Source organism: Mytilus galloprovincialis, chromosome 10 (assembly GCF_965363235.1).
Source record: "Mytilus galloprovincialis chromosome 10, xbMytGall1.hap1.1, whole genome shotgun sequence".
In the NCBI taxonomy this organism is placed as follows: domain Eukaryota; kingdom Metazoa; phylum Mollusca; class Bivalvia; order Mytilida; family Mytilidae; genus Mytilus; species Mytilus galloprovincialis.
This window is the reverse complement of record NC_134847.1, coordinates 17,563,028-17,577,841: the sequence shown is the minus strand read 5'-3', so window position 1 is coordinate 17,577,841 and position 14,814 is coordinate 17,563,028. Positions and strand designations below refer to the sequence as shown.

Here is a 14,814-nt window from a genome sequence, read left to right as displayed (position 1 = left end):
CAAAGAACAAACATGCTTTCTTCTATAAATTATGCATACTTTGAATCAACATAACTATGTCCAAGAAATAGTTTCTCTTCCTTCTCTCTCGAGCCTTGGTAGCCAAGTGTTCTAAGTAATTCATTTAGTGTATCGCTAGCCTGTCAACAAAGAATTAGGTAGTTTTAACTCCGCACAAGGTAAGAGCTGTATTTTGACTCCAATCTTACTTGATTAGGATTGACAGTATCCTATACTGAGATGAGTGTTCTATCCAGACACTCCAAATTCCTCCACCATTAAAAACTGATCACCGTGATATAGCCAATATTGTTGAAAGAGATGTAAACCCAAATGATCAATCTTTTAAAAATACACTCATATTTTCTTCAATTTGAAAATAGTACTATGAGGATTCCTTCTTATCCAAAGTAATAACTCTTGTTATATGTTGTTATTGAAATCCTATCTTGTATTGATTCTCAAATACAATTTTGCAAGATGTGAATATATATAATCCTAGTTATCAACTTACAAAAAAAGTATACTGATACAATTCTGTAATTAATACAGAGAAATGTAAAACATTAATTCCTTACTTCATTTATTTTAAAATAAATTATTGTATTTGTTTTGATAGTTATATAGCATCATAGTGTAAAGTTATGTAAATAATTTTATATTGTGATTATTAAAGAGTCATTTTATAGATAACACTTTTTTTGTTATATTTAAACTATTGACTTGTTAGTTGCCAATCTTTGTCTTTTTGAAATCAAACAGATGTCTTGACCATTTTTCTTGTTTTGTAAGTAGCCATAAAGCTGGTATCTAAGTTTTTACAACCACTGGATCATTGCCACAGCTGGATCATTGCCACAGCTGGATGCCAGAAAGTCCAAGATTGATGAAATAACATTGATCTATTATATAGTCATTTTTATAAATTTACTGTTTGCAAAAGTATGAATTATTCTAAATACTAAGGATGTTCTTATCCCAGACAGAAAACCTTAGCCGTATTAGGCATAAGTTTTGGAACTTTTGGTCCTCAATGCTCTTCAACTTTGTATTTGTTTTGGCTTACAATTTTTATTTTATCTGAGCGTCACTGGTTAGTCTTGTGAAGACGAAATCTGCATCGGGCGTATTAAAATATAAACCTCGTACCTTTTGAAATCTATTATTTATGTGTTTCTCTGTCCTATATGTTCTCCCATTTATTTGTATTGTAGTCCTGTCATGTAATGTTGTCATTTTAATGATATATTTAACATTGCCATAAAAGCGGGAGGTTTGGCTATCCACAAAACCATGTTCAACCCATCGCTTTTCCTCAAAATGTTATATACCAAGTCAAGAAAATGGCCATTGCTATATTATAGTTCGTTTCTGAGTGTCTTACATTTAAGTGTTGTGTTTCTGTTGTGTCGTAGTTCTCTCATATTTGATGTGTTTCCCTCAGTTTTAGTTTGTAACCAGGATTTGTTTTTTTCTCAATTGATTTATGAATTTCGAACAGCGGTATACTACTGTTGCCTAAATTTATTGAAATAGATATAAGAAGATATGGTATGAGTGCCAATGAGACAACTCACAATTTGTAAAAAGTAAACCATTATACGTCAAAGTACTAGCCTTTTGTCATTTTGTCATTTTCTGTAAATTCTGTATTTAAATTGAATTAACCCGGTATTCTAAACACTGAGGTTTTTCTAACCCCAGTCAAAAGATGGCCTTAGTCGTATTTGGTGGATTTTTTCTCGAAATTTTATGCTAACAAGGGCTAAGGGGCATTATGCTTTTTTGTTCTGTGCTTCCGTCCATCCATCTGTCGCTCTTCAGGTTAAAGTTTTAGGTCAGGGTTATTTTTGATGAAGTTGAAGTCCAATCAACTTGAAACGTAATACACTTGTTTCTTATGATATGATCTTCAAAATATTTAGGTCAAATTAGAGTTTTTACCCCAAGTTCACGGTCCACTGAACATCGAAAATGATAATGCGAATAGAGTATCCGTGTACTACTAGTAATACTACTATGAGCACATTCTTGATTCTTCATGCTTGAAGATATTGATTTTATAATTTGTATATAGTTGGTCATGACAAGTTACAGGCCAATTGCGAATTTTGATCTGGTATGATTATTTTATGCAGTTATGGTCCTTGGTCACTCAAGTAATCTTTTTCCACACTTATTTTCGTCATGCTTGAAGACTTTAATTTGATATAAAGTTTACACCATGATGAGTTATAGATCAATTTAGCATTTTGTTTCAGTGCAACGAATTCTTAACCGGCGGTTGTCTGTATTGCCAGTCAATACTCACAGAATGCTTGTTCACTTAGAGAAAAGTCAACAGTTAAGATTAAAATCTGCCCTTTTCCCCCTTTTTGTCGAGCCTGTGACTTTTGTCGCAGAAAGCTCGACATAGTTTTCCGGCGGCGGCAGCGACGTTAGCTTACTTCCTAAAAGCTTTATGTTTTAGAAGGAGGAAGACTTGGATGCTTCATACTTTGTATATGGATGCCTCATGTTACGAAGTTTCCGTCAGTCACATGTCTAATGTCCTTGACCTCATTTTCATAGTTCGGTAACTACTTACAAAAAAGTTAAGATTTTTTGTAATGTTAAATTCTCTCTTATTATAAGTAATAGGATAATTGCACATGTTATGTGCATACCTTGCAAGGTCCTCATGCCTGTCAAACAGTTTTTACTTGACCTCGACCTCATTTCATGGATCAGTGAACAAGGTTTTAAGTTTTGGTGGTCAAGTCCATATCTCAGATACTATAAGCAATAGTTCTAGTACATTGGGTGTATGGAAGGACTGTAAGGTGTACATGTCCAACTGGCAGATGTCTTCTGACCTTGACCTCATCTTCATGGTTCAGTGGTTATAGTTGAATATTTGTGTTTTGGTCTGTTTTTCTTATACTGTATGCAATAAGTCTACTCTATTTGGTGTATGGAATGATTGTAAGGTGTACATGTCTAGCTGGCAGGTGTCATCTGACCTTGACCTCATTTTCATGGTTCAGTGGTCAAAGTTAAGTTTTTGAGTTTTCGTCTTTTTTTTTTCTTATACTATATATGCATAGGTCAACTATATTTGGTGTATGGAAATATTTTATGACCTACATGTCAGTCGCGCAGGTTTTATTTGACCTTGTCCTCATTTTCACAGTTCTTTGCTCAGTGTTAAGTTTTTTTTTGTGTTTTGGTCTGTTTTTCTCACTTATAAGTAATATGTCAACTATATTTGTTGTAAGGAAGAATTGTTAGCTGAACATGCCTGTCTGGCATGGTGCATCTGACCTTGACCACATTTTCATTGGTTAATGTTTAGTTTTCTTGGTTAATGTTAAGTTTATGTGACAGTTGTATTAAAGCTTTATATTGAGGACTATCAACATAATTTCAATGATTAGTAAAGACGGCGTGACATTTCAGCGTGTGCAGATATGTGTTTAGATACTTAATTACACAATTTCCTTACAAATGTGGTTAAATTGCTGAACATAGATGCTTTTCCACGAGTTTTTTTTTATTATTAAAGCTATTATATCATTAAACACAATCTTCGTGAATCGTCCTGAACATGCATTTTAATGTGCGTATTGTTATGCGTTTACTTTTCTATATTGGCTAGAGGTATAGGGGGAGGGTTGAGATCTCACAAACATGTTTAACCCCACCGCATTTTTGCGCCTGTCCCAAGTCAGGAGCCTCTGGCCTTCGTTAGTCTTGTATTATTTTTAATTTTAGTTTCTTGTGTACAATTTGGAAATTAGTATGGCGTTCATTATCACTGAACTAGCATATATTTGTTTAGGGGCCAGCTGCAGGACACCTCCGGGTGCGGGAATTTCTCGCTACATTGAAGACCTGTTGGTGACCTTCTGCTGTTGTTTCTTTTTTCTATGGTCGGGTTGTTGTCTCTTTGGCATATTCCCCATTTCCATTCTCAATTTTATGAAAGATTTGCCTCTGGACGTTTAACAACAACCAATCAATCTGTGTGTATATGATATGAATATATATTTTTGTCATTTTGAAATTTCTGTGATATGTTTGAATACAACAAATACCTACTCTACGTGTAATAGTATAAACTATTTGGCGTCTTTTCTCTTCTCTTAACAAAAAATATCCTCGTTTTAAGCTAACAATACAGGTTGAAAGAACTAGTTCAACTTTGTTTCATAAAAAGAGCAAACGTAGATTTATATATCCTGCTTTTGGAGAGGATAATGTATACTTCATCAAGAACACATAAATCTTAAGTTTGATGGACATGTTTTTTTTCACCTGAAAGTCAGCATGTCTATGTAATTCAATTTCATTTCTCTTTTCTGTGTGTATACGGTGCGCTTCGATCATACAAAAGCTTCTCAATAAAAAATAAATTGAATCAAATAAGTCTTTTCGTTTAGCGATACGTTTCCATTATACTATTGTAATTTTTAACAGCATAAATGAAAAATTGACGAATAAAAAGGTCTGATTCATTCATTGCAATGAACATCGAAGTTCGGTCGATAACTAACGTTTGCAAAACAGGCGTGATTTAAATCTTCCTATGGTTAATGTTTCATTCCTATATTCCGTCATACCAGTATTTGCACATGAAGGATATATCTCTATATATAAACTGATACTATATTCTAGGGCAATGCACTATTCCAGGACTTGGGAGATCTGTCATCGTTGAATTGATAGGGGTTGCTGCTATGATATGTTAATTTACAACATTTAGTTTGATGCTACTGCTGTTGTGTGATTCATCCACTAGGGTATCACCAGTCCAGTAGTCAGCCTTTCTATGTTGACATGAATTAACTGTTTACAAAACATGAACTTTTTCGAAACTCTAAGGAGTGTTTATTACCACAGGGAATAGATTACCTCAGCAGTATTTGACAAAACTTTCCAAATTTTGGGTCTTTAATTCTTGTCAACATCTTACTGTATTTGATGTTTTAATTTTTTTAATCGATCGGTAGTAAAACTTGTGCCGTTAATGTGATCAAGTATTACTTTTTTGTAGATGAAACCTGATACTACTATAACATATATGGTATTTATAGTAGTCTCAGGTGAAACGTGCTTCTGGCGTACACAATTTTGAGCCTAGTATCCATAATGAGTTTATTTACAAGAACAAATTGACACAAGTATTCTTTGTGTAAGAAGAAGAAAAAGAGGCGAGGGATATACAAAAGGGACATTAATTCAAACTCATAGATAAAGGCAACAGTAGTATACCGGTGTTCAATAGACATGAATCGATTGGTGTCTTCTGGCTATTCCTACATTTTGTATTTTACTATTCTGGCTAATCCTACATGGGGGATTAGTGGAAGAACAATATAGATGTTGTTATTGTAAGATATGTTGTTTTAGTCATTAATGTCTAATTTGTTCAAAGGTAAATTTACCTGTGGAAATTAAATAAAAATTATTATTTTTATGTAAAAAATGAGACTTTTTTGTTTGAAAACGTGCATAAAGTAATAATTTTAAGTATTTTAATACCATGGAATTTCTAAAAAATAAAAATAATTGAAAAAATGGAAGTAAAAGCATTGGAAAAAGAAAAAGAAAGAAAAAGTAGTAAAAGCATTTAAAAGTCTGGAAAGTCTGAAAAAAAACTTATTTTAAGAGAATGTGATTAATAGTTACCAACACTTTCAACTTCAGTCTCAAAGAATTTATTCATTTCATTATTTTAACAAATTATGATTTTTGAAAATAAATATAATATCAAAAGTACTTAATTATCATAGATAAGTGTATACATTGGCCTAATAGATTAAGCAAAGCCAAATGACTTTGAACTTTCATTAGCTTTGAACATTATTAACTTGTGCTCAGTGTCTTAACTGAACACCACATCGATGATTCAGATACTTCTACACCAACACTGAACTTTACTGACTATGTAACCAGCTACTGGGTAGAGAGCAACCAACGTCTGTGGAATCACTATGCAACAGAAGGTCCAAGAACAACAAACCATTTCGAAGGTTTACATAGTAAGGTAAAGAAGTTAGTAAAGGCAGCTCACCCAAACATCTTCAATATGATTAGTTTGTTAAGACAAGAAGAAGCCGTCCATGCTCTCACGTTGCTCCAGTACAGAGCTGGCGGGAAACGTATCCCAAGAAAGAGGAAGTACAGGGAAATAGATAACAGACTCCAAACACTGAAAATAAGGTTACAGAATGATGAACTTACTCCAGTCGAGTATGGAGATGCTGCCTCTCATCTCCTGCACATTGATTAAGACTTTTTCTTTTATATGTTCAATCATGCTCAATATATTACTATGTGAGTACTATGAATAATGTCAATTTAGTATACTTTTGGTGCTTTGTTTAGTGTAACTCAAAACTTAGTGCTTTGATTTAAAGAATGATTTAACATTGATATTTCAAATGATACTATTTACTTGTATATTATTGTAAATAATTGGAATTAATTGTGCATGCCATTATAGTTATAAATTCATATTGTGCTTTTGAATATTATTTACATAAACTGTGCTATGAAATTATTAAATGAAATAAAAGATTGCATGTGATATAAATTATTCTTTTTCTTTATTTTCTAAAAGAATTACCTGGATGTATCTTGATTCATTAGATCTCATTAGTTTAGTGTTGTTACAACATAATCCTACATAATCCCATTGTTTACACAAAAATTCTGCGAACTCCTACATAAAATTTTACTATATTACCTATAAAATTCAAAATGTAGGAATAGCCAGAATGAACCGAATCGATTAAGTGAAAACAAATCCGGGCTACTAAGTAAACCATAAGTCGGAAATAAACTGACAACGCCATGGCTAAAAAAGACAAACAACAGTACACAGCATAGAAAACTAAAGACATAGCATCACGAACCCCACCACAAACTTGGGGTGATCTCAGGTGCATGTTCTAGAAGAAAGGGTAAGCAGATCCTGCTCCACATATGACACCCGTCGTGTTGCACATGTTAGTATAGACCAGGAAAAGACTAATTCGGTAGGTCACAATCGGGGGAAGGGAATTGTATGATACGACATATGGAACACATCCGTTGTCATCTGTGAAACAGATACCGGTATTCAATAACTTTCGGTGAACCAATTCGTAATTAGCAAAGGAACAATTTCAACTACACCACTTGGATCTCTAGGTTTTGTAAGAAGCAACTCTACTAAGAAAATCATGATAGGTAATACAAGCCTGAAAGATACATGCCCCCTATACAGGTGATGCTTGAATGTTGCTATATAGAAAAGTGGAAGTTCATAATTGGCGAGGTTAAATCATTCTGTCGTCAAGTTTTTTTTCAACCGACTATCATTGTCAATGTCTACACGAAAGCCAAGCTATAGATAAGGTAGATTTAACGGTCTCTGTTGTATCCTGTGAGTCTTCTTTGGACAACATCATTGATTTGGATATGTGGAATACATTGTATATACTATATGTGTTACCAGATGCCAATTGCTATATAATGGACTTCTGATGTTACATAAGAGGCAATATAAGATTACCCGTCCGATGTTCGGATATCATAAAACCATTAATTAAACTATTATGAATTATAATCCTTGTACCTTTGATAACTATTTAAACCGCTGGATCGATGCCACTGCTGGTGGGCGTTTCGTCCCCGAGGATATAACCAGCCCAGTAGTCAGCACTTCAGTGTTGACATGAATATCAATTATGTGGTCATTTTTATAAATTTCCTGTCAACAAAACTTTTAATTTTTCGAAAAAAACTAGGATTTCTTTACCCCAGGTATAGATTACCTTGGCCGTATTTGACACAATGTTTTGGAATTTTGGATCCTCAATGCTCTTCAACTTTGTATTTGTTTTGCTTTTATAACTTTTTTGATATGAGCGTCACTGATGAGTCTTATGTAGACGAAACGCGCGTCTGATGTATTTCATTGTAATCCTGGTACCTTTGATAACTATTATCTAAGAAATAAAACATCATGATTGTTAAACCATATATAATTAGGAGTTTATGCCTGTCTGACATTATACATTTCATATGACACTGAACTCATTCGTATATTTCAGTGGACAGGATAGTCGTTCATTTAACCCTGATATCAGTTTTAGAGTACAATGCATAAAAAAAGTGTTGCCGATTACTCGGATTATATTTCGACTGATTAACCGGTTAATCGGTATCCCATGTTAGGTGTAAAACATTTAAATCCGTGTAATGACGAACGTCATTTTTTGAATAGATTACCTTAGCCGTATTTGGCACAACTTTTTGGAATTTTGGACCCTCAAGGCTCTTCAACTTCGTACTTATTTGGCTTTATAAATATTTTGATGTGAGCGTCACTGATGAATCTTATGTAGACGAAACGCGCGTCTGGCGTACTAAATTATAATCCTGGTACTTTTGATAACTACTTGCTATAATTTTTTATACTAGTACTTTTTTTGTCTTCAGTTTAAAGCATTATTATTAGAAATAGTTAGTTAAAAAATATTAAGAAAACATATTAACGAAAAAAAGTTCGTCATCACTCCACCTCTCCGATTGTCTTCTCTAATTCGTGTAAATGTTTTTCATCTACTACCTCAAGAAGATCTTCCGTCAAAAACTCTTCCGGATTCCTTATTATGTTGTCAATTTTCTTGAGTAAAGTTGATTGGATTGACTTGTGCCCTTTGATCCATTTTTTGTCATTTTCTGTAAGCTGTTTCTTGTATTGGCCTATTCCTTCCATGACATTTAAGGTCGGAATGAAATAGTGGGGACACACAAAATTTTCAATGCATTTCCTTAAGCTGCTCAGAAATGCTAGAAAGGTCATACCAGGGTACTCGGCAAATTGTTGAGGGTCCCGAGTTTCACACGCCCAAAGATAAATCGTCTTCAAGTGATATGATGTAAGACCGACACGCGCATCTCCGTTTTCCATCACCCCCATATCCAGATATTTTTTCTTTACTAGTTTGAGCAAAATGAAGAGAAACTTCTGATGAAAAGAAAACCTTGTTGTCAGTTGTTGTTCCGCTAGAGCAAATGTAATTTTCCACTGCAAAGGATAAACCAACATTGACGTTTTGTGTGTCAACAAGCAGCCATCTTGAACAATACTGTCGACTACCTTTGTTTCCGGCCATTTTCTCTCGCGGTTCTGGAAGTCTGATAGTTTATTGGGCCATGGACCTTTGAGGGCAGAAACTTTATCAACTAGAATTTTGAATTTGAGTTCTCTTCCACAAACAATTAAAGTCTCCGTGTTAGTTCGACATGTTCTATACAATGGCAACATTCGGATTGTTTCTAACGGTTCAATTTCAATCTCGCCTAAAATACTTGGATCTTCCTGTCGTGGAATTAAGCATATATATCCTAACGATTTCAAATAAGTTTTACCATTCCAAAGTTTTTTGAAAAATTTCCACCTTTGACCTGCGTCTACTTCATCAATATCACTGGTTACCTCTACCAAGCATGCACCCATTGGCAGTTCAATTTGGCTACTCTTGTCATCCATAAAATCCATCTGAACTGTTATAAAAGGCTGTTTTTTCAGTTGGTACAACAAAATTAGGTTCTTCTCTATTATACAGAACACTCGCCTCGTCACGATCAGAATAAATTGGAAGGGCAGCATTTGGCATTTCTCGGTTATACAAAACATTAACTTCAACTAGGTAAGACCCGTCCGGCATGACCTCAGGGAAGTACAGCTCGTTACCTACACTGCCAACCACTGTTACTGTATCATAAGGTCTTTGTTTTCTGTATTCTACAACTTTCTGATGAACATAATCAAGGACAGGCTTTATTTCTTTTACCTTATTTGCTGCTCTTTCCATCAGGAAAAGTAATCTTTTATCTAGATTTTCGGTACTTCTTATTTCTAACCCAATTGAAAATTCCTCTGGTAAGCTCGTCATGTTGACTCTTTCTTCTCGCCCTTCTTCGTATACTCTGAATCAGCGCAACTTTTGATGGTACTGAAAAATATAAATAAATTTACTACTCAGCAGGCTTATATATGTATATGTATATAGATATTTTTTTCTAATATAAATATTAATCATCAAGTTTTCGTAAATATGAAATCGTACTTAAACGCAGGTGGATGTAACCAAGTTGACATTCAAGCTCATAATTCGAAGAACAACTACATGCCAACTAAACGAGTCTAACAAAGTCTACATGAAACGACGTTAAACTGTGACATATCGGGAAAAAATATTTTTTTCGACTGAATTTATTCATTCAAAATGATTTAACTTGACAACGAGTCCATGGGCCCCTCTTTTTTAAAATGACATTAGTTTTGATTACGTGTGAAGATTATATGTACCATTTTTTAATGAAAAAGTCACTGATAAATTGTTTTTTTATATAACCTTAAGCTCGAGCGACTAAACTAATATACTGCATTCAATTTTAACACAAGGATCTTGAAACTATATGAAAACAGTTCTTTCCAGTAGTATATTGCCGTTAACAAACTTTTTTCAAATATACAGCAAAAACTGCCGTTTTCTTTCTAAAAAAATTTCGTGAGACAAAAACTGTACTGTATGCCCATAATTGACATTATCGTTTTTCAAAAAAAATGTACTTACTGTTAAAGATAACAGACTATCAACATCAGCATCAGCTTTTTTATTATTTGTTTACTTTCGTTTTGTTGTTTATATATCCTTAACTTAGGCTACAATACATATACTACACTAAGCATATAAGTAGTTTAAAATCATTCGGTTGAGAAAACACAAATAGATGACTTTATGATGCGTCATAAATCATAAATGTTTTTTGCTTGATATAATATTATGTCTAAGCATTAATAACACAAACGTCGTAAACACGTTAATTTGAGAATATTTTTTCTTCTAAAATACATGATCTTAATAAATCTATTATCCAGTGGAAGTAAAATAAAAAAAATACTGAACTCTGAGAAAAATCCAAACGGAAAGTCTACACGTAACTAGATTTTGACCGTCTTCTTTATCTTATGTTTTAAACCTTTACCTCGAGTTACTATACTAGTTTATTGCATTCAAGTTTGAAGCCAGGATCTCAAAACTATATTAAAACAGTTCTTTCCAGAAGTATAAAGCCGTCAACACACTTTTTTCAAACCCCAAAACGTTCAGTCTGAATATACAATAAAAACCTGAAAGGCACAATGACGAGCCTCAACGGAAATACAAGTTGTAAATAACACATCATCTTTAGTCTGAGTATTAACATTAACTTTACTTTCCGTTATATAGATGATATTCTCTCACTAGATAATTCAAAATATTGTGACTATGTTGAACGCATATATATCTCATCGAACTAGAGGTAAAGGATACAACTAAGTCTGCCTCATATCTTGACTTATATCTAGAAATTTACAATAAGGATCGATTGAAAACAAAACTTTACGACAAAAGAGATGATTTCAGCTTCCCAATTTTGAACTTTTCATTTCTATGTAGCATCTTTTCAACAGCGCCTGCATACGGAGTACATCTCTCACAAATGATACGATATTCTTATATTTCATATCATGATTCCCTTGAAACAGGGTTAATGCTCATAAGGAAGCTATTAAACCAGGAGTTCCAAATGGTAGAGTTGAAATCATCCCTTCGTAAATATTACGGACGCCATCAAGAGTTGATTGACCGTTATGAAATATCCATTTCACAGATGACATCGGATATGTTCCTTATGTCGTAACTACAATCCCATTCCCATTTCACAAATGATACCCACCGAATTATACTTTTTACCGGCTTTGTAGTAACATGAGCAACACGACGGATGCCGCACATGTGGAGCAGGATTTGCTTACCCTTCTGGAGCATCTGAGACCACCCTTAGTTTTTGGTGGGGTTCATGTTGCTAAGTCTTTAGTTTTCTATATTGTGTCTTGTGTACTATTATTTGTCTGTTTTGTTTTGTTTTTTTTTTCTTTTTAGCCGTGGCGTCGTCAGTTTATTTTCGATCTATGAGTTTGACTGTCAATATAGGATTAAACACATTTTTTGTAGAGGTTATTGATGTGTAAACCGGGGAGATTAACTCACAAACTGAATAAAAGTCTTTATGTTGAGTTTGTGAGTAAGAGCCCCGGTTTACACATCAATAACCTCTAGAAAAAATGTGTTTAATCCTTATAATTCTTCAGCCAAACTTTTGTGATATTTAATAAACATTTTTTTTGTTGATGGCTACTATATATATTTACCATCAAAAGCACAATGGCAAGTCGTAACTAAGGAGTACGCCGCCATCTTGAATTTCTTAAAACCATAAATGTCCGATAAATACAACGGAATCTTAAATGAAATAGCACCTACCTCAAAAATTTCATTTTATTAAATGTCATCCGAATTTGAAGCGTACACGTAACGAAATAATCTTTGCCTTGACAATTTCTATTCGTATGACGTCGTGTTTTGCCATGACGTAAATTCGCCAAATCCTTCATGAAATTTCGCGGAATTTTATTAAATTTTATTTTTAAACATTTTTGAAGCTTTAGTTCATTAAATTTATTTCTTTTTTTGTTATATATGCACTAGAATAGTCACAACTGTTATGCAATTGTTTTTAAATCTCAATTTGCTGAAAATCCCGGGATCACTGCAATCTTGTGTATTGCGCATGAATAGATTACAAAAGTAGTTTCGGAAACATGGTTTATCGAAGTGTAAACTTAGAGAAAAATTCTAATTGACCAATCCAATTCAAGTATTTAAAGATATGCAAATCATATAAGAATTATTCTGGTATATTTCGCCTCTCTTATTTATAACCATTCTTGTTTACCAAAAAATAGCTATGAAAGATCCAGAAACAACATGTAAACCATAATAAAAAAAAAAAACGTTATCATTTATATTTTTGTTTGTTTGTCGTGTTTCGATTGTAACTTTATTATAAATCAGGCAATTTATGATAAAACCACACATAGTTCAAACGAGAAAAACAGATGACATAATAATGTTTAGTATAAAACAAAAATGAATAACCGACATCACAGACAGCAACCAACGACAACCACTTAAATGAATAACAACCGTCATATTCCTGATTTCATAAAGGCATTTTCTTATGTGGAAAATGGTGAATTAAGTCATTTTTATATCAATGTTTTTTGTTATAACCAAATTATCAGATTACGTGTATGTTTAATTATTATACTTAATTTTGATTGACAAACAAAGTAACAAAAAGCCAGTAAGTACACAATGATGCATGGATTACTTTGCTAATGTCGCCCTCCAGAACTTCAGTCTAGCATAAAAAATAAGATACTGTTGATGTTATGACCACTTTTTGTCAATCCTTATACTTTATCAGTTTTTTAACAGCAATAACTTTGTCAAATCCTTTTGGAATTTAATGAAGTTGATGTAGAATCATCATTATGACAAATAAACGGTATCCGGTTAACAGTTGACACTACAGAGAATTTCAAAAACTTTGGCGAACCTTCATGGAATATTTACAACAGTTGAATATAGTAACTGATAAAAATATCTCGTGTTTCTAAGTAATTGCAGTTGCTGTAATACAGCTATATGCAATGGTGAAACATTTAGTTTCCCCTATAAACATTTATCAATGGAAAGCTAAAAATGATCGAAACTTTGCACTCACAAGTAATCAAATCTTTCCCCCAGTAATTTCGATTTCTCAATTTACACATATTTTGGTTGCAAAAACTTTAATTGAGGTCTGGAACTGGCATGTCAGTTACTGCTAGTAGTCCTTTGTTAATTTATGTATCATAATCATTTTGCTTAGTTTCTTTTGTTAATATTCTGACATTAGACTCTCAACAAATGGAAGTTTTCAACGACCTTGACTGGCTATCATTGGACTCTGACTACTTTTAATCTGAGTTTCAGCACTTCTATGCTGACATGAATTATCATTGATATTGTCATATTTATAAATTAACTGTTTACAAAACTTTTGAATTTTTGAAAAACTAAGGCTTTTCTTCCTTTTTTGGATTCGAGGGATTCGAGCGTCACTGATGAGTCTTTTGTAGACGAAACGCGCGTCTGACGTAAATATAAGATTTAGTCCTCCTGGTATCTATGATGTGTTTATTTACAACCACTGGGTCGATGCCACTGCTGGTGGAGTTTTAATTCCCCGAGGGTATCACCAGCCCAGTAGTCAGCACTTATGTGCTAACATGAATTATCATTGATATGGTCATGTTTATAAATTAACTGTTTACAAAAAATTTGAATTTTTGAAAAACTAAGACATTTCTACCTCAAGAATAGATTACCTAAGCTGTATTTGGCAAAACTTTTAGGAATTTTGGTCCTCAATGCTCTTCAACTTCGTACTTTATTTGGCATTTTTAATTTTTTTCTATTCGAGCTTCACTGAGGTGTCTTTTTTAGACGAAACGCGCGTCTGACGTAAATATAAAATTTAATCCTGGTATCTATGATGAGTTTATTTACTGTGCATATTGCTGTGTGTTTGTTTTTTCTACAATGGCTAGAGGTATAGGGAGATGATTGAAATTTCACAAAACATGTTTTACCTCGACGCATGTATTCGCCTGTTCCAAGTCAGGAGTCCCAGCTTTGTTAGTCTTGTATGATTTTCAATTTTAGTTCATTTATTTGTTTAGGAGTTTAGTACGACTTCCATTATCACTGAACTAGTGGACATTTTTGTATAGGGACCAGCTTCGGGATTTTCTTGTTGGGTTGAAGACCTAATGTTGGCCTTCAGCTGTTTTCTGCTCTTTAGTTGGGTTGTCTCTTTGGCCAATTCCTCATTTTCATC

The 14,814-nt window shown here is 33.4% G+C and overlaps 1 protein-coding gene across 1 annotated transcript; it reads right to left on the bottom strand.

Moving 5' to 3' along the window:
* Window positions 1-8,461: 8,461 nt before the first annotated feature.
* On the bottom strand, window positions 8,462-10,690 carry LOC143049016 (uncharacterized). Its single transcript, XM_076222834.1, has 2 exons — window positions 10,617-10,690; window positions 8,462-9,992 (listed from the first exon to the last, which is right to left on the bottom strand). The coding sequence occupies exon 2, from the start codon at window positions 9,930-9,932 to the stop codon at window positions 9,519-9,521; it is 414 nt and encodes a 137-aa protein (XP_076078949.1). The 5' UTR covers window positions 9,933-9,992; window positions 10,617-10,690; the 3' UTR covers window positions 8,462-9,518.
* Window positions 10,691-14,814: the final 4,124 nt, after the last annotated feature.